We start from the raw sequence: 15,329 nt of genomic DNA, 5'->3' as shown, positions 1-15,329 counted from the left end.
CATTAGATCTTATAAGTCATTACTAAATATCACACTTTTCCTTTCTTTTTCAGGCCAGTGTTATGGAGCAGTGTCTGCAGACAAGAGAAGAATTGCCTTAAGCTTAAAGACTGGTCTGCATCAAACTCCTCCTGTAGAGACATATTTCTCTTCTGTCACCTATCTAGTGGTTGTTATTTGCTCTGTGAATTTGTTAATATTTGGTGCTGTCTTCACTGTGCTTCAGGTGAGTTATTTGTTTCTTTGTATGGCTTAGTAATTCAGAATTGTGATATACATTTGAAATGAAAGATAGGTTAACAATATAACAATTACCAGACCAAACAAAGCTATATTTCATGAATTTCGTTAAGCAGTGAATTTATATATTGATTTCTTTCCACATTTTACAGGCCAGATCAACAGGCTCCCTCTGTTGGAGAAGTGACTATGACTACAGTGCCCTCAAGAATGGGAGTATGTCTGAACGCGTTTCACTCACTCTAACCCCGTACACAGAGGACGACTCGGAGGACGAGAGAGAGAACGAACTGCTCTACATGAAAACTTAAGGTGGCCTTCCTTTAGAGGAGAAAGTGAACTATGGGGCAAAACGAGACGGAAAAGAGAAATGGTCGGCATGAATAATTGCTTGTGGGTAATTTGCACAGAGCCAGCAACAAGCAGTGATGCTACTGGTAGTCTCAGCTCATAGTTAGAGAAATACTTAATTGATCCTCAGGTCAAAGTTCGTGGAAGACTGGGAGAAGCAGCCGTAATACATAGGTTTTGAATGCGAGAGGTTTTATTTATTATGTGTCATATCATCTTTTTTATTGATAATGTTTTTTTCTATACATGAAGATATAGAGAAATATAATTACAGAGTTAATAGGGCACTATGACTATAAGAAAAGCTACTGTGTAACTGTATATCAGTATAGCAAAAAAGAAATATTTGATTGGAGATGGCATGTAAAAATGATGGCAAACATATCACGCATATGAATTTATTTATGGTTATAGCTTTTAATACCAAATATTTAAACACTGAGGTAAGCTTGTTGCTCATTCCACATAGTCTGATTGTCAAAGATAAGAAAAAGATATTTGAAAGAGTTGAATGTTTATAGACATATATTTCGCTTTACTGTTGGCCGTTTAAGAAAAATAAAATGTAATTTTCTGCTGATTGATTATTGATTTTTGTTTAAGATTTCTGATGTATATTACCTCTCTAAAGGTGTTTTAGCTGCATCTTTTTATAGGAGAAAAGAAGAAAAAAGTAAAAGACATTGAAGTTTGTGAAATATGAACCATTTGTGTGCGTGTTAGTATTTCTCATATTCTGTGGTGACTGGAAGAGATTTAGAACAAGCATGAATGTATCATTCATCGTTTTTATTTCTTTTTTTTTCGTGTTGTTTCTACTCGAAGAATTTGGTGTGAAAGTGCTTTTTTCTTCTTTTTTTCAATGTGTGTGGCCTGATCACATCACTAAAACAATTTTTTTGATTCATTTACCATTCTTTAAAAAGAAAGTACAGAATACAGAGTAAGGTTTACCTCAGATTAATAAGAATTTTTAGTCAATGACTGGAGAATGTCAGCCAACCTCAAAACTTAATTATAGATTACCATTGATTATGGTTGGACCACATTATTATTGTTAGTATTACTAATACTGATGAAATACATTTTATAGCTCTAATTTTTATATTTTGTATGGCGTTATTTTGAGTTAATGTATCGGGTATTTTGCTTTATGTATATCCAATACATTTAAAGAACATAACAAATCAGTGTGTATAGATCTGAAGTTGCCGATAGACATATTTTGTAAGTGAATTTCTTTCCCCCCTTTTGATATTGGAATGAAGTATGGTGCTGTTGCAATGCTAAATACTTACTGATGTGATACAATATTGGGCATAAGTGTGCCACATGATTTCTATATGAAAATTAAGGACCACATCTTCAAACTCACACAGACTGACCTTTTCATTCTGGTCAGATATTGGTGTTCACAAAAATGTTAACACAGCTCTATACCAATGACGCAATGAGGGCCTAGTCTAGTCAGAGTGACAGCCCCTCAGATGTGACAGCTCTGATGAGAGAACATGTCAACTGATATGTCACATATTTGTAAAAGCTCAAAGAAATACTTCAGAGAAACATTCTTAGAAGGGAGTATCACTTTACTCCACTGAAGGTCTGAACTTTTTCTGTTATGTCTAGTGCTATTAGCTTGATCTTTAAAGGAAGCAGTGATAAGATTTTGAGACTGCTGCTCAGATACTCCAGAATGTGATGTTCGTAAAAAGAGAAAGCAATTCTTGTGATCCCTGGCATATTTCTGCTTTTAGATTAAGGTAATTCGTCTTGTGAAAGGGATAATGCTAGCGTTTCAAGGGGCAGGGGTTTCAGTAGTTCAAAAGCAGTTGGGTAATGTTCCAAAATAGTACGAATGAGACAAAAGTCAAATGAAATATTCATTTAATTTTGCTATACCATAAAATTATTCAGTGAAATCATCTGTTGAAAGATATGGCTCTTTAGACTGAATCTGTAAAAAGAAGAAACATTTTTATATAAGATTCTTCAGCAAAAGTTAAGTTTTCAATTAAATTATTTGCTCGGTTAATCAGTATATATATATTATATATATATATATATATATATATATATATATATATATATATATATATATATATATTATATATATATATTATATATATATATAATATTATATATATATATATATATATATATATTATATATATATATATATATATATATATTATATATATATATATATCTATATATATATATATATATATTATATATATATATATATATATATATATATATATATATATATATATATATATATATATATATTATATATATATATTATATATAATATTATATATATATTATATATATATATTATATATATATATATATATATATATATATATATATATATATATATATATATATATATATATATTATATATATATATATATTTACATATACATATACATATACATATACACATATAAACATATAAACATATACACATATACACATATACATATACATATACATATACATATACATATACATACACATACACATACACATACACATACACATACACATACACATACACATACACATACAACACGCACAACACGCACAACACGCACAACACGCACAACACGCACAACACGCACAACACGCACAACACGCACAACACGCACACACGCACACACGCACACACGCACACACGCACACACGCACACACACACACCACACACACACACACACACACACACACACATTTATATATATAATATAATATATATATATATATATATATATATATATATATATATATATATATATATTTATATATTTATATATTTATATATTTATATATATATATATATATATATATATATATATATATATATTTATTTATGTATATATATAATATGTATATAATATGTATATATATGTATATTTTTATATATATAAATATATATATATATATATATATATATATATATATTTATATATATATATATATATATATATATATATATATATATATATATATATATATATATATATATATATATATTTTATATATATACATATTATATATATATATATATATATATATATATTATATATATATATATATATATATATATATATATATATATAATATAAACCTGTGCTGTAATAAGTTGTTCTCTCAGGAAAAGCAGATGATTTCATTAATTCACGGAGGAGTGAGTCAAGTGCTCAATCAAGGGGTCACAAAGATACATTGAGTTTGATGATTGTGGTGCCATAAATTATGTAAAATATACTTCATAATGTCACAAACAAGGACATAATGCCTTGTGATAGGGTGGCCTTAATGATTAAAAGTAGTTAGTCTTTTTATATTGCCCATGTTATTGATTATGTCCGTGTAATAGCCATGTTATCCTGTGAATGAGTTCTATTCCCTCTTCGATCAGAATAAAACATCTAATAATTTTGTCAAGATATTTCGTGAAATGTCTTCCCCATTCTTTCAATTCAAAAAGGAAAAAGAACAAAGCTATTGTGATAATGCTAGCCAACCTTATGATTTTTTTTTATTTCCCAAGTGAAGGAAAAACAAAATCAGATTTTTTTTTTAACTGGAAATTTTTAATCCATGGCATAGTGGTTGAAATTCCTTGAAGTAATCATTTCCAACAATAACACTCTTAGAAAACTGGTTGTCATGTAAAATTTTAGAAATTTCAGCAAAATATTTTAGATTTTGAAGCATTTAGTGTAAATTCCACATTTGACTTTCAAAGGTAAAAAACATTTTCTTTTTTTTTTCTTCCATGTATACAAATACATTTTATAGCAAAAAAGATTGAACTGTCACTATGTCAGGATTATATGCTACATTATACCTTTTTTATTTTTCATTATTTCTTAATTATCATTATTGATATTCTGTTGTGCAGTGTGCAATACTCACTTTTTGTAAATTTAGTAATCTTATGAGATTTTCAGTGATATGGTAAATATTGTACATTATGCATGCATAGTAAATGTGAAAAAAATATGTAAAAAATATGTGTCATTTAGGATTACTTCAGTGAGAGCGAAGATATGAAATATTGAGTGAGTCCAACAAAGAAGTCCCTACGTAAGTGATTCTAATACAACACAGTATTTTGTTGGTATATGTTAACCATCTTCCAAGGTCGTCCATTGTTACTACCACATTTGTAAACATTCTGATAACTACAGGCTATCCGTCGCTGATGAATTGTAGAGAAAAGAGCATATCACTTTTTTTCCAGGTCCCAGACATGTTAGCCTAACACATGTGATTCAAAGCATCTAGGGAAACCTTTGAGCTATGTTGAGTAATATTGAAGGTTTGCATTTTGACTTAGTTAACTAGTCATTACTGTCAGAATAACTAATGCCAGAGACAGCTGTAGGTGTATGTCCTTAATATCCTGTTTGTTCTTACATGACTTGACATATTTTTAGCTTTTTGTATGAGAAATAGATGAATGGGTGATATGTGACCCTAAAAATAAGCATATAGGTAAAGTAATTTTTGGGGATGATTTTTCACTTGTAACCATAATGAGTATTTCTTTTACAGCTCACTGACCTGATTGTTTCTTCTTTTATTATGAATCAAAAAGAATCCAACCATTTTGCACTAACATCTTGTATCTTATGTAAGTAAGACTTTGATAAGAAGTTCACGTAAGCAGTCACATATCGAAAAGTAGTTGGAAGTCCCACTTGTGACTTGACACTACACGCTCTACTATATTTATTTATAGGTGATGAGGGCATTGTCATGCAAATCATGTTTAAGAATTTTGCCATTTTGTGCACAAGCATAGGAGAGAGACACTACCAGCCCCTTATTTAGAAATCTTTGCCGAGTGAGTGCATTCAATGACAAAGTAATCTGAAAGTTCTAGCCAGACTGAAACTCAAACACAAGATTTTTGTTGAGGTCATGGAAACGTGAATATTTTTTATGCCAGCATTTTTGTAAAATAATGGCACAAATAACCTTTAGGTTAAACTTGAAGGGAAAGTTGTTTTAAAGACTGCCTGCCCAGAGAAGGTTACTTGTAACTCAATACATAGATACATATATTTATATGCATATATATCTATGTATATAGATATATATGTATGGGTAATTGATGATATTTTGTGTATTTGCCAAATAGATAAGTTTATTTGTTTACATCAGAAAACATCAAGTCATTTCAGTCCTATCGATTTCAACCAACAAGAACAGATATTCTAGTTGAGGTTTACAACAATAATAGCAGTTTTACTGTGAATAAGTACGAGAAATAAGTGATTACTTGTGCAAAGGGAGAAGTAGATACTAAATGTGATTTAATGATACAAGTATAGGTATTTCTTACAGAGGATAGATTTCGTTACCTAGTACCTGCTAGGGAGTCATTGGTATCCAAAGTTATTGAGAATAGTCATCAAAGACTGTCAGTGAATTAATATCGTTGATATGATAATTTAGGAAATATTTTGTAATTTTATCAAATGTTCTAAGAAAGCAACACTATTATTATATATGATACAATAGCAAAATTGACAAGCAATCTTTGGGAAAGAACACTTCAGATGTTGTGATTTCACTGAAGAAAACAAATGTTTTCTGTGACTAGCATCTCAATGACAAGAAGTTGTGCAGTAAGTTGATCATTGTTGTTTTTTTTTCTCTCAGTACCAGAGACATTGTCACCCTCTAATGTTTATATGAATTTCCTTGCAAACTCCAGCCCACCAATCTCCTGCTTGTAATAGTGCAAATCAACTCATTCATGGATTATTTAGTACCTTTCAGGCTGTTTTTATATACATTTGATTTCCATAATTTCAACTTGAATGTGCATTGTGTAAGAAAGGAAACATTGTGTGATTACTATTGAATGATTTCTTGATACATTCAGAGGTGTGAAGTTCTCTGATTGGAAAGTTGTAGACACTTATCTCATACCGGTATGGCCGTTTGCATCACAAGGGAAAAACCCTGGGTTGTCTTGGTGGGATGCAGTTGCTTAACATTTAATAAACATATAATCATTAGAGGACCAAGCAGACCTGGTCATTAGTGGAACGGACATTGAATGTCATCCAAGGTCACAAATTAATGATATTCAGCCTTTTCTTCTCATAATAGTGTTATATGTTTTTATATTTGATTATATATATTATGTATTTTTTATTATTCATATCATCACTGTATTGATCAAGTTTATTCATGACTATGTACTAATGCTCTTGTACTTTTTTATCACCCCATTTTTGTTCATTATATTGTTATAGTTATTTTTATTAGTGTTGGCCCTATTTTTATGTAATACTTAAATGAAAGGCTTGAATAATGGCTGTTGATAATCTATAGTGATTACCATTAGCCAAGGGGCAGTATTATAACTACAGTTTCAACTTCTTGTTCACAATACCACTGTGTGATGACAGTGAATGTTATAGTAACAATATACACTGTACATATCTTAGGAGTATATATTTAATAAAAGTGTTATACATTGCAAGACTTTGCTGTTGTTTTCTTTTTTCACCATCAACTTAGAATACTAAAAGTAAAATTTTAAGGAGATTGTTTGGTGTTTTTTAGAGGTGAAGTAGATGATTTTCTGCCTTAGCCTTTAGAGATGGGCCACATCTTAAGATGTTTGGCCTGAGTTGGGTATCTTCAGATGTGTTTTCTATTAAATTCTAGAGTTATTGTATGATATATGAGTCTATGTAAGATATATAAAGTGGTGCTAATTAGCATTTGGTATAATGTACCAGTTACAGAAACGAAGGAATAACTAGCTTGTATTTTGACAGAAAAAAATGCAGTGCATAAGTGATCTACAAAAATACCTGTAGCAGAGTGGTTAAAGAATATTTCTTAACCTTACTAAGGACCCTGTAGAAATTTTTGAGGGGGCTTTACCCCCATAGAAGCATCTCCAAGGAATTGGGTCTTTCAGGGTTATTTTGTAATCAAGTGATGTATTGGTTAAGAATTTCCCCCATCAAATCAAAATTTGAATACAATTCTAGGTCAGATAAATTTCTATAAAATAATTTATATTTTCTTGTGATATTTTCGAAAAAGGCAAATAGATTTAGATGATTTTAGATATTTGGTAACCTTAGCTGGCCCTTAAATATTCTCCCCTAAAGTTAAGCCCCTATAAAAAAAATTGAAAGAAATTACCCCATAAAATCAACTTCCCAAAAATAATTATTGAAAACTCAGGTAATTATAGATTCATGACTATGCAACTTGAGAACTTGTAACAGAAAAATCTGATCAAAATTCTCTCTTTAAGTGATCTCTTTAGTGTTCACAAATTAGTTAACCCAGTCACGATGGGGGCATTCCAGCCTTGCATGTTACAATGCCGGGGCTCTCGAACGCATAGGCCTAAATCAGTTAAATAAACGACGCCGTATGACGTCACCCAGCGAATGGGCCTTGAATGCGCGGTACCGTAGTGTACCACCAATCCAGAGAGGGATAATCATCCCCAAAATTGTGACAGCTAAATTATCTAAAGAGTGTTCTACTTCTCACCTAACAATCATATTTTCTTATATAATTAAAAAATATGTTAGAAATTTTTGAGAAATTATTGAGCTTTAACATCTCCATATGGCAAGAATAAAAAAATTCACAACTCCCAAGAGACTGGGTGTCAAATAAATCATATGAATCTCAGAACACAGAATGCCTGCAGACAGCTACTTCAAAAAATCTATGGTCTCCCTCTGATGTCACATGTGGGTAATTTGGTGGTTGTTACTAGCAGAGCACACATAACGAGTGTAAATAGATAGGCCAGCTTCAAAAGGGACATTCACAAAAAAAAGACATCATTTGTTGGTATATTTGATATTTGATGTAGGTATCTTTGACTGATAAACACACACACACACATACACAACACGGAAAAATTAAAGCTGCATTATTAAATTTTCTTTTCCTATAAAATACTCAGTCCTAATGATTTCCTATATCAGTATATAAATCATTAAGCACAAATATTTTGCCAGTGTTTACATATTCTTACTCAGACCCCCTTAACCCTTCCACAACTAGCCTTTCCATGGAGTCAAATCACTTTGAAATTATGTTATTTATTCATTTATGCAAAGATAGAATAATGCAGTAATACATTAAATATAGAAATATATACATCCCTTGCTATGATGCAAACCCCAGGCTCTCTAAGTACGAGAGCTAGGAACTAACCATTACACCACGACGACCTACCAAATAACCTTCCAACCAGGTGCCTCACTATCTCCATGAAAGTTGCCTATTCATAGCGTTGTTTATAGACATTCCCTGTGGGTACTCGACGAGAATGAATTAGATATTGAGATCAGATCCCAGATTACCAAGGTGGTTTCAGTGCAAAAGATGGAATAATGCAGTAATACATTCAATATAAATATGAGTACCTCCCTGGCTATGATTCAAAACCCGTCTCTTAGAATGGGAGAGCTAGGCACTGACCATTACACTATGACCATCCACTAAAAGGACCTTCAAACCAAGTGCTTGACTCGCTCCATGGAGTTTACCTGTATACTCTTGACTAAAACTTGATAGCGAGATTTACAGACAATCCCCAAGGGCACTCGGCAGGATATATCAGAAATCAGGCTGCCAAGGTTAAGATGGAATAATCCAGTAATGCATATAATAAAAATATATATACCTATATATATTTATAACAATGTATATACAGTAATACATATATAAATAGTAATCTATGCATTTATATTAACCCTTCGTGGATGGGCCTATGTAACTGACACGGAGCTGCCATTTGGTAGGTTTGGTGGAATAAGAGACTCAAGCCCCAAAAACGTTTTTTTTAAATCTTAAAATCCTCCCTAATTTTTTGTGTTATGTCATGTGAAACAGTGCAGGTACTGGTTTGGCTTGACATTGTTTCAACAAATAATTTCTCAGTGCAACATCACTATCTCAAATTTATGGAAGAACCAGTTTGTAATGGAAAATGCAAACTATCCATAACTATATATACTCCTTTTCACTCCTAGTGCCACTCGGCAATATAGCCAAAATGGCAGTGGCATGCCTTGCATATGGGCAAAAATACTCATGGCATCAACATGTTGCCTCCATACACAATTAGTTAACCTATTGCAGATGGGGATAGATTTCTTGCCCAGTCCCCAGGACAGGCACTAGTGACACTTACGCTTCACTTCAGGTGGGTTTTATTTCAGAGCGGGACAACTTCACTCAACAGATTGCAACCTTTCCCACTCTCTTTCATTCACTCATTGTAACACTTCAGCCATTTTTGTTTGTCATTTTTTTTGCGTTCTACTGTATTGTGAGACTCGTATGTATCATTTGACAGACTCAATCAATGTTGACTCAGGTATAGGGTCCATATCAGCACAATATTTTCTTTACACTGAGTGAGATAGAAGTATTGCAGTTTTATTGGAGGATAAAAAACAATTTATTTTTTTTGTATTTGTGTTATGTTGTAAACAAATATGAAAAAATAACTATCCACAATGAAGATAACATGAAGAGATGGGGAAGAGGATGAAAACCCATGCTTTTGACTACTAGTGATAGAGCACAGGGGCACATTGTAGACACTGGGTATGGTTTGTTATTTTGCATGTACTCTCTGAAGATAGTGCTTGCTAAAGACTTTGGATGAGAGCCATTCAAGGCTTTCCTGCTGGTGTTAGGATAAAGTGGTGCCATCTATATTTTGGATTTTAGATTAAACCAATTTTGCTTCATATCATAGCAGTTATAGTACTCATGATTATTATATCTCACTAAATAGAGTTCTTACTCATACTGAAAAAACAAACAAAAAAAAAACTATCCACTCGATCCACTCTCCCTAAACATCAAATATGGCATGACGACTATCGTCATGTACGTCACAACACCCATCCACAATGGGTTAACTATAGCTGTGGAGAAATAGCCTACTAACCGTATGCATCAAATGGCCCTTTTTTTCCTTTCAAATTTCCTTTTCCTTTACCTATGTTTATGCTAGGTAGTTTTAAAAATGATCATCCTTAAAGATTCTTACAGGTAAACATACAACACTAAGATAAAGGTATTTTGATTTGCAACGAGTAGCCGTGAATTATTTGACATATTTATAGCATTGCTGATTTAAATAGTTTTTGTTGGTTTTAGTATGTTCTGGGGTATATGGTTAGGACTAGCAGAAAAAAAGTATCAATTGGATCCTTTTACACAAAAACACATTAACACGTGAAAGAAAATTTATGCGCTGATAAATATTTTTTTAAAAACATTGTCTTTGAAATCCACATTATAAATATCAATTTATAAATCTTATGTATATAGATGTTACTGTACAAATATCTAAGTGCATGTGTGTTTGTGTCATGAAAAAGTCCACCAAGGGATGAGGAATGATGTCTTTCTAAAGTATTAGATCATTATAATTGTCAAGAATAAAAAGAGAGAGAGAGAGAGCAGGATATCACACTCACTTCATGACTGTTAAAGTAACCCTTAGGAAGGAAATTAAAAGACAATTATTATGCAAAATGAACGTTAACTCCTTTATACAACATATTACAAATACACTAAACATACAAACAAGGTGATACCAACACCATTTACATTTTTTTTTTTTTTTTCACTTCACAAAAAACACTGGGGGATCAATAGAAGTAGGCAACTCCATTGGGAGTCACTGGTGACGTGTGGCACTTTGCAGCAGCGGACATTAAAAACGCAATGAACTGAGGAATCGTATAACTCGACATCCTGACTAGTTTGGAGCGCGACTGAGAGGGAAGAAAGGATAAAGGAGACTGGTTATTTTACTATTTTCAATGCTTTTTTATTGTTATTATCATTATTATCAGGAGTTTGGCTTCCTCTTCATCTCTATCTTCTAGTATACAAATAAAAGGACATAAAAAGAAAGGAAAAAAAATAAAATAATAGATAAATAAAAATAGATAACTGAGATGCAATAGGAAATTTTTAGTTACTAAATCAATCATCATTGAATTATCCATCATCAGTAAATCTCTACCCTAAGGATCCAGTTGATTGATCATGAGCCTCTCGTCACAGCTTCCACCTACACATCATGTCCTGAGAGTACTGATTTGCTCTTTATAATTCAGTGACTGAGAGATTAACTTTCATGACACAAAGTTGATAGTAAAAAAAAAGAAAGGGGGAGGGGGTCATAATAATAAACTATAAAAACAATCATATCATATCAAGTTTCCACAGCATGATATTAAGTGCAAAAAAAAAGAGCACTCGCCTATCTTCGTTAAATAATGCTGCTGCCGCAAATCTATCAATGTACAACATGAAACTTCATTAAAAAAGGAAATGTACATGAGAATTTTTCTAATCACGAAAACAGTTTCAAAGAATTACTCAAAATTACTAATTCACTTTTCACAAAAAAGTGTCATTTTCATTACTATCATTCACTTACAAAAAGAAAGAGAGAAAAAAGGCAACTTGTATTCTATCAATTTTGGCTAATATGAATCAACTAAGGAGTGGTTGAATAAAATAAATATATTACAGATATTTCAACAACTAATAACATATGAGTACAAGAGAGTGAGCAGTAAAAACGTTTACAAGTCTCCTCAATAAAAAACAACTTTTAGATGTTGAATCAATCAGATGGTACCAGTTTCTATCAGACCATGAAAGAAGACATTCTTAACCAGTGCAATCAGCTAAAATATCTATCATTATCATCATTTTAATAGTTCACAATTACTGTTCTATGATACAGCAAAGGGACAAGGGGGTGAGTGTAATAAAAATAGTGTTATAATCCTCACTCTTTCCTTCTGCACCGGGCAGAAGGAATGGCACTTCAAGCACGAGGAATCACGTTTCATTTCATTTCTCTTTTGTGAGGGGAAAATCCAACTACCAGAGCTGTTTACTCCACTTGGGCAGGGTTAGGAAAATCACCAGGTGTATATGATAAATATAATTTATTTACCAACTTTTTTTCTTTTTTTTTTGTGCTTTACTGAAAGGAACTCAGCCTGGTGAATAACCTTGTTAACAAATGTACATGGTATAGGAGTATATAGGTTATTTGTATATCTCACAAAGTTGTAAAATTGCAGGCAGAGCTACATAGGATAATTTTACATCACCTCGCTTCACCTTAGGCTATATAAGGACAGGCTGAATAACACACACAGCATACCTGTTCCACTCCCACTCCTGGTTTCGTGACGATCTCCTCATTCTCACTACTACGCATACCGATAGATAATATGTAAGCAAAGTCTACCAAGAGTTCAAATGGTATTCATTTTTTTTTATATTAATATTATTTTTTAATACATAAAGAGGCACTTCACGGAGGGACTTCAGTGAGTAGATAAGGAAGACCAAATTTCTGAGGCAAAAGTCACCTGTGCTGATACCTCACATTATCCATCTTTTTAGTTCTGGGGGAATGACACCCACGATGCAGTTCAAATTAAAGCACTGAATAATTCCTTATCTCTGGATTATCACTATCTACACAGAACAGTGTTGTTATGATCACATTCTTTCAAGTTTTTTATTCTATTTAAAGTTGCTCATTCACTAGAAAACTTGTTAAACTTGTCCTTAGCAGTACAAGGTAAAGAGGGTTGCAAGCACCACACAATGGTTGGTGCATCACAGTGTTTGGGAATCTTTTCTAAAATTACTTTGTAAGTTTGTAAAAAAAAAAAAAAAGAGAAAAAAGTTTCACAATATCTAGCACTGACACTGCAGGCGCACACATAAACAGCATGTGCCACTTTGTGTTCATTTTCCCTGTTAAGCCACACACTCACAGATCAATAGTCTCATGAAATATGAGAAACAAACAGGGTTGGTTGCAAATGCTATCCATGCACAGTCACTAAAACTCTTTGCTGCAATCTTGAAAGATTCATTGCTGGGTACATCTTTGGTTCAAGGTTTCAGACATTCATGCACATTACACTTAGGGAGAACATGTTTTTGCCCTTTCAAGAAGTGTTCAATACTGCAGAGAACAGTTCAGCATCCACAAGCAATGGAGGGCTTTGCATGCTTCTTGGCACATGGGGGTTGGGGTTAGGGTCATGCAGTGAGGTTGGAGTACTTGTTTCACATGGGTTAGGAGTTTCATGATGAAGAATGTCATTGCTGCATTACACTGTTGGAGGAGCAGGTTCACTGGATTCATCTCATCAGATATCTTGCATCCAAAGCTGCTAGGAGTACTACAAGAAAATCGGCCTAACATCAAAAACAGGAAAGAAAGTGTTCTAGATATATATATGGCCAATTCATAATAATCTTTTTTAAGTCTATCTGTAAACACTGTCATCAAACAAAGGTGTACTTTGTCATAAATAACTGCCATTCTTGATTTCTTTTACTCAGACTGCAGGTTTTAGGGTGTATTTTTACATAGTGTAAAATCTCTCTACAAAATCTAGTGTCCATACTGGATTAGTGATTGAAAAAGGCCAAAAGAATAAATCAAAATAAAAAAAAGAAGTAAAAATGCTTAAATATAATTTGAAAATTATCAATATATGGGAGGCTGTGCCATTAGCTCAAGATTTTGGGGAAAAGCTACTTCTCTTTAATACCTATATAAAGGCCACATTCATGGGAAGGGCAGGAGAGCATCCCCTTGGCCTCCTCTTCCCCTTCGCCAAAAGAAAAAAAAGATTTGGCTCCTTGAAAATCTTGTGGATCAATCACACACTTTAGTTATTTCTCATTCACATTAATGTCAACAACTATAACAAGATCATGTAACAGAACCCAAATATCTTTATATATATATATACATATATAAAATATTCTATAAAACTCATAGAAATCAACCTCTTTCTATTGCTCTGGCTAACCAACGTCCCTGCGAAGAAGACCACCGAGAGGGATAGAAGGAGAGAGAGATAGAGAGAGAGCGCGAGTGACATCCAGAACCCTTATCCAATCCTTGGGGGTGGGGGGTGGGGGGCATTGCACGTGCTCCCATTACAGGAGCTACAGCAAGAACCGTTGTTTGTAGGAGTTGAGAATCGGTTCATCAGTCAGTCTCTTTCACGTCCATGGCAATGACGAGGGCGTTTGTCAGTGGCGTGTTCTAGTACTGGTAGTCATCCGAGTCTGCATAATCTGGGTAGTCGTCATCCACATCCATGGAGTCGGCCGCAAGATTGGTGACGGTGGCTGAGAGGGGTGAGTGCTTGTTGAGGCTTCCCCCTACTCCACTGCCACCCACTACGCCTCCAGTCAGGGTTCGGCCGCCTCCTGGACTGGAGTCTAAGGCATCGTCACAACCCATTGACAGCTCATCTTCATCACCATAGAACCTGCAAAATAGGAGTTAGTGAGGAAAGTCTTTTAAGAGTGTAGGTTAGTTTTCTTTCTACCTTTTATTGGTAATATAGAAAACTACATACTTCCCATGAGAGAAAGACCTAACTCAGGTAGAAAAGTGATAGTTTACTCCAATCAGTGGTTAAAAGAGACAAAAAGATTTGAGCAAAAGTAATAAGTAAATCTGAGAAATCATTTGAGTCAGTGAACTTAGAGAAAAATAGATCTCCATTATATGAAAGAAACTACAGAAGGTTTTCCAAGCTTTCTCAGAACATGAGAGACAGAGAGAGATTTGAAAAAATGCCACAATCAGTTGTAACAATTAAAAAGTAATGCTTATGAAATGAGACA

At 33.0% G+C, this 15,329-nt stretch overlaps 2 protein-coding genes across 13 annotated transcripts in view; one reads left to right on the top strand and one right to left on the bottom strand.

Annotated features, from left to right (window-relative positions):
* The window catches only part of LOC122267606 (furin-like protease 2), a gene marked incomplete in the record, with an annotated part of 326,186 nt that extends 323,622 nt beyond the window's left edge, over positions 1-2,564 (top strand). The window contains 2 exon segments of the mRNA XM_086539276.1: positions 54-226; positions 393-2,564. Coding sequence (XP_086395402.1) covers positions 54-226; positions 393-551 — 332 coding nt within the window.
* An 8,588-nt stretch (positions 2,565-11,152) lies between these two features.
* The window catches only part of LOC122267473 (uncharacterized), a 109,550-nt gene continuing 105,373 nt past the window's right edge, over positions 11,153-15,329 (bottom strand). For 5 of the 12 annotated variants that reach the window (XR_015191190.1, XM_043037559.2, XM_086538789.1 and 2 more), the window contains one exon: positions 11,153-14,968. Coding sequence is in view for 4 of the 12 variants with exons in the window: in XM_043037559.2 (XP_042893493.2) it covers positions 14,740-14,968 (229 nt within the window). In the remaining 8 variants the exon portion in view is untranslated. The remainder of the gene's footprint in view (positions 14,969-15,329) is intronic. The other 7 variants (XR_015191189.1, XM_086538790.1, XM_043037579.2 and 4 more) reach the window with 5 other exon arrangements.

This window comes from Penaeus japonicus, unplaced genomic scaffold (assembly GCF_977035675.1).
Source record: "Penaeus japonicus unplaced genomic scaffold, GWHDUDI00000001_assembly GWHDUDI00000008, whole genome shotgun sequence".
Lineage (NCBI taxonomy): Eukaryota > Metazoa > Arthropoda > Malacostraca > Decapoda > Penaeidae > Penaeus > Penaeus japonicus.
The sequence above is the reverse complement of the archived record's forward strand: the minus strand, read 5'-3'. Positions and strand labels throughout refer to the sequence as shown.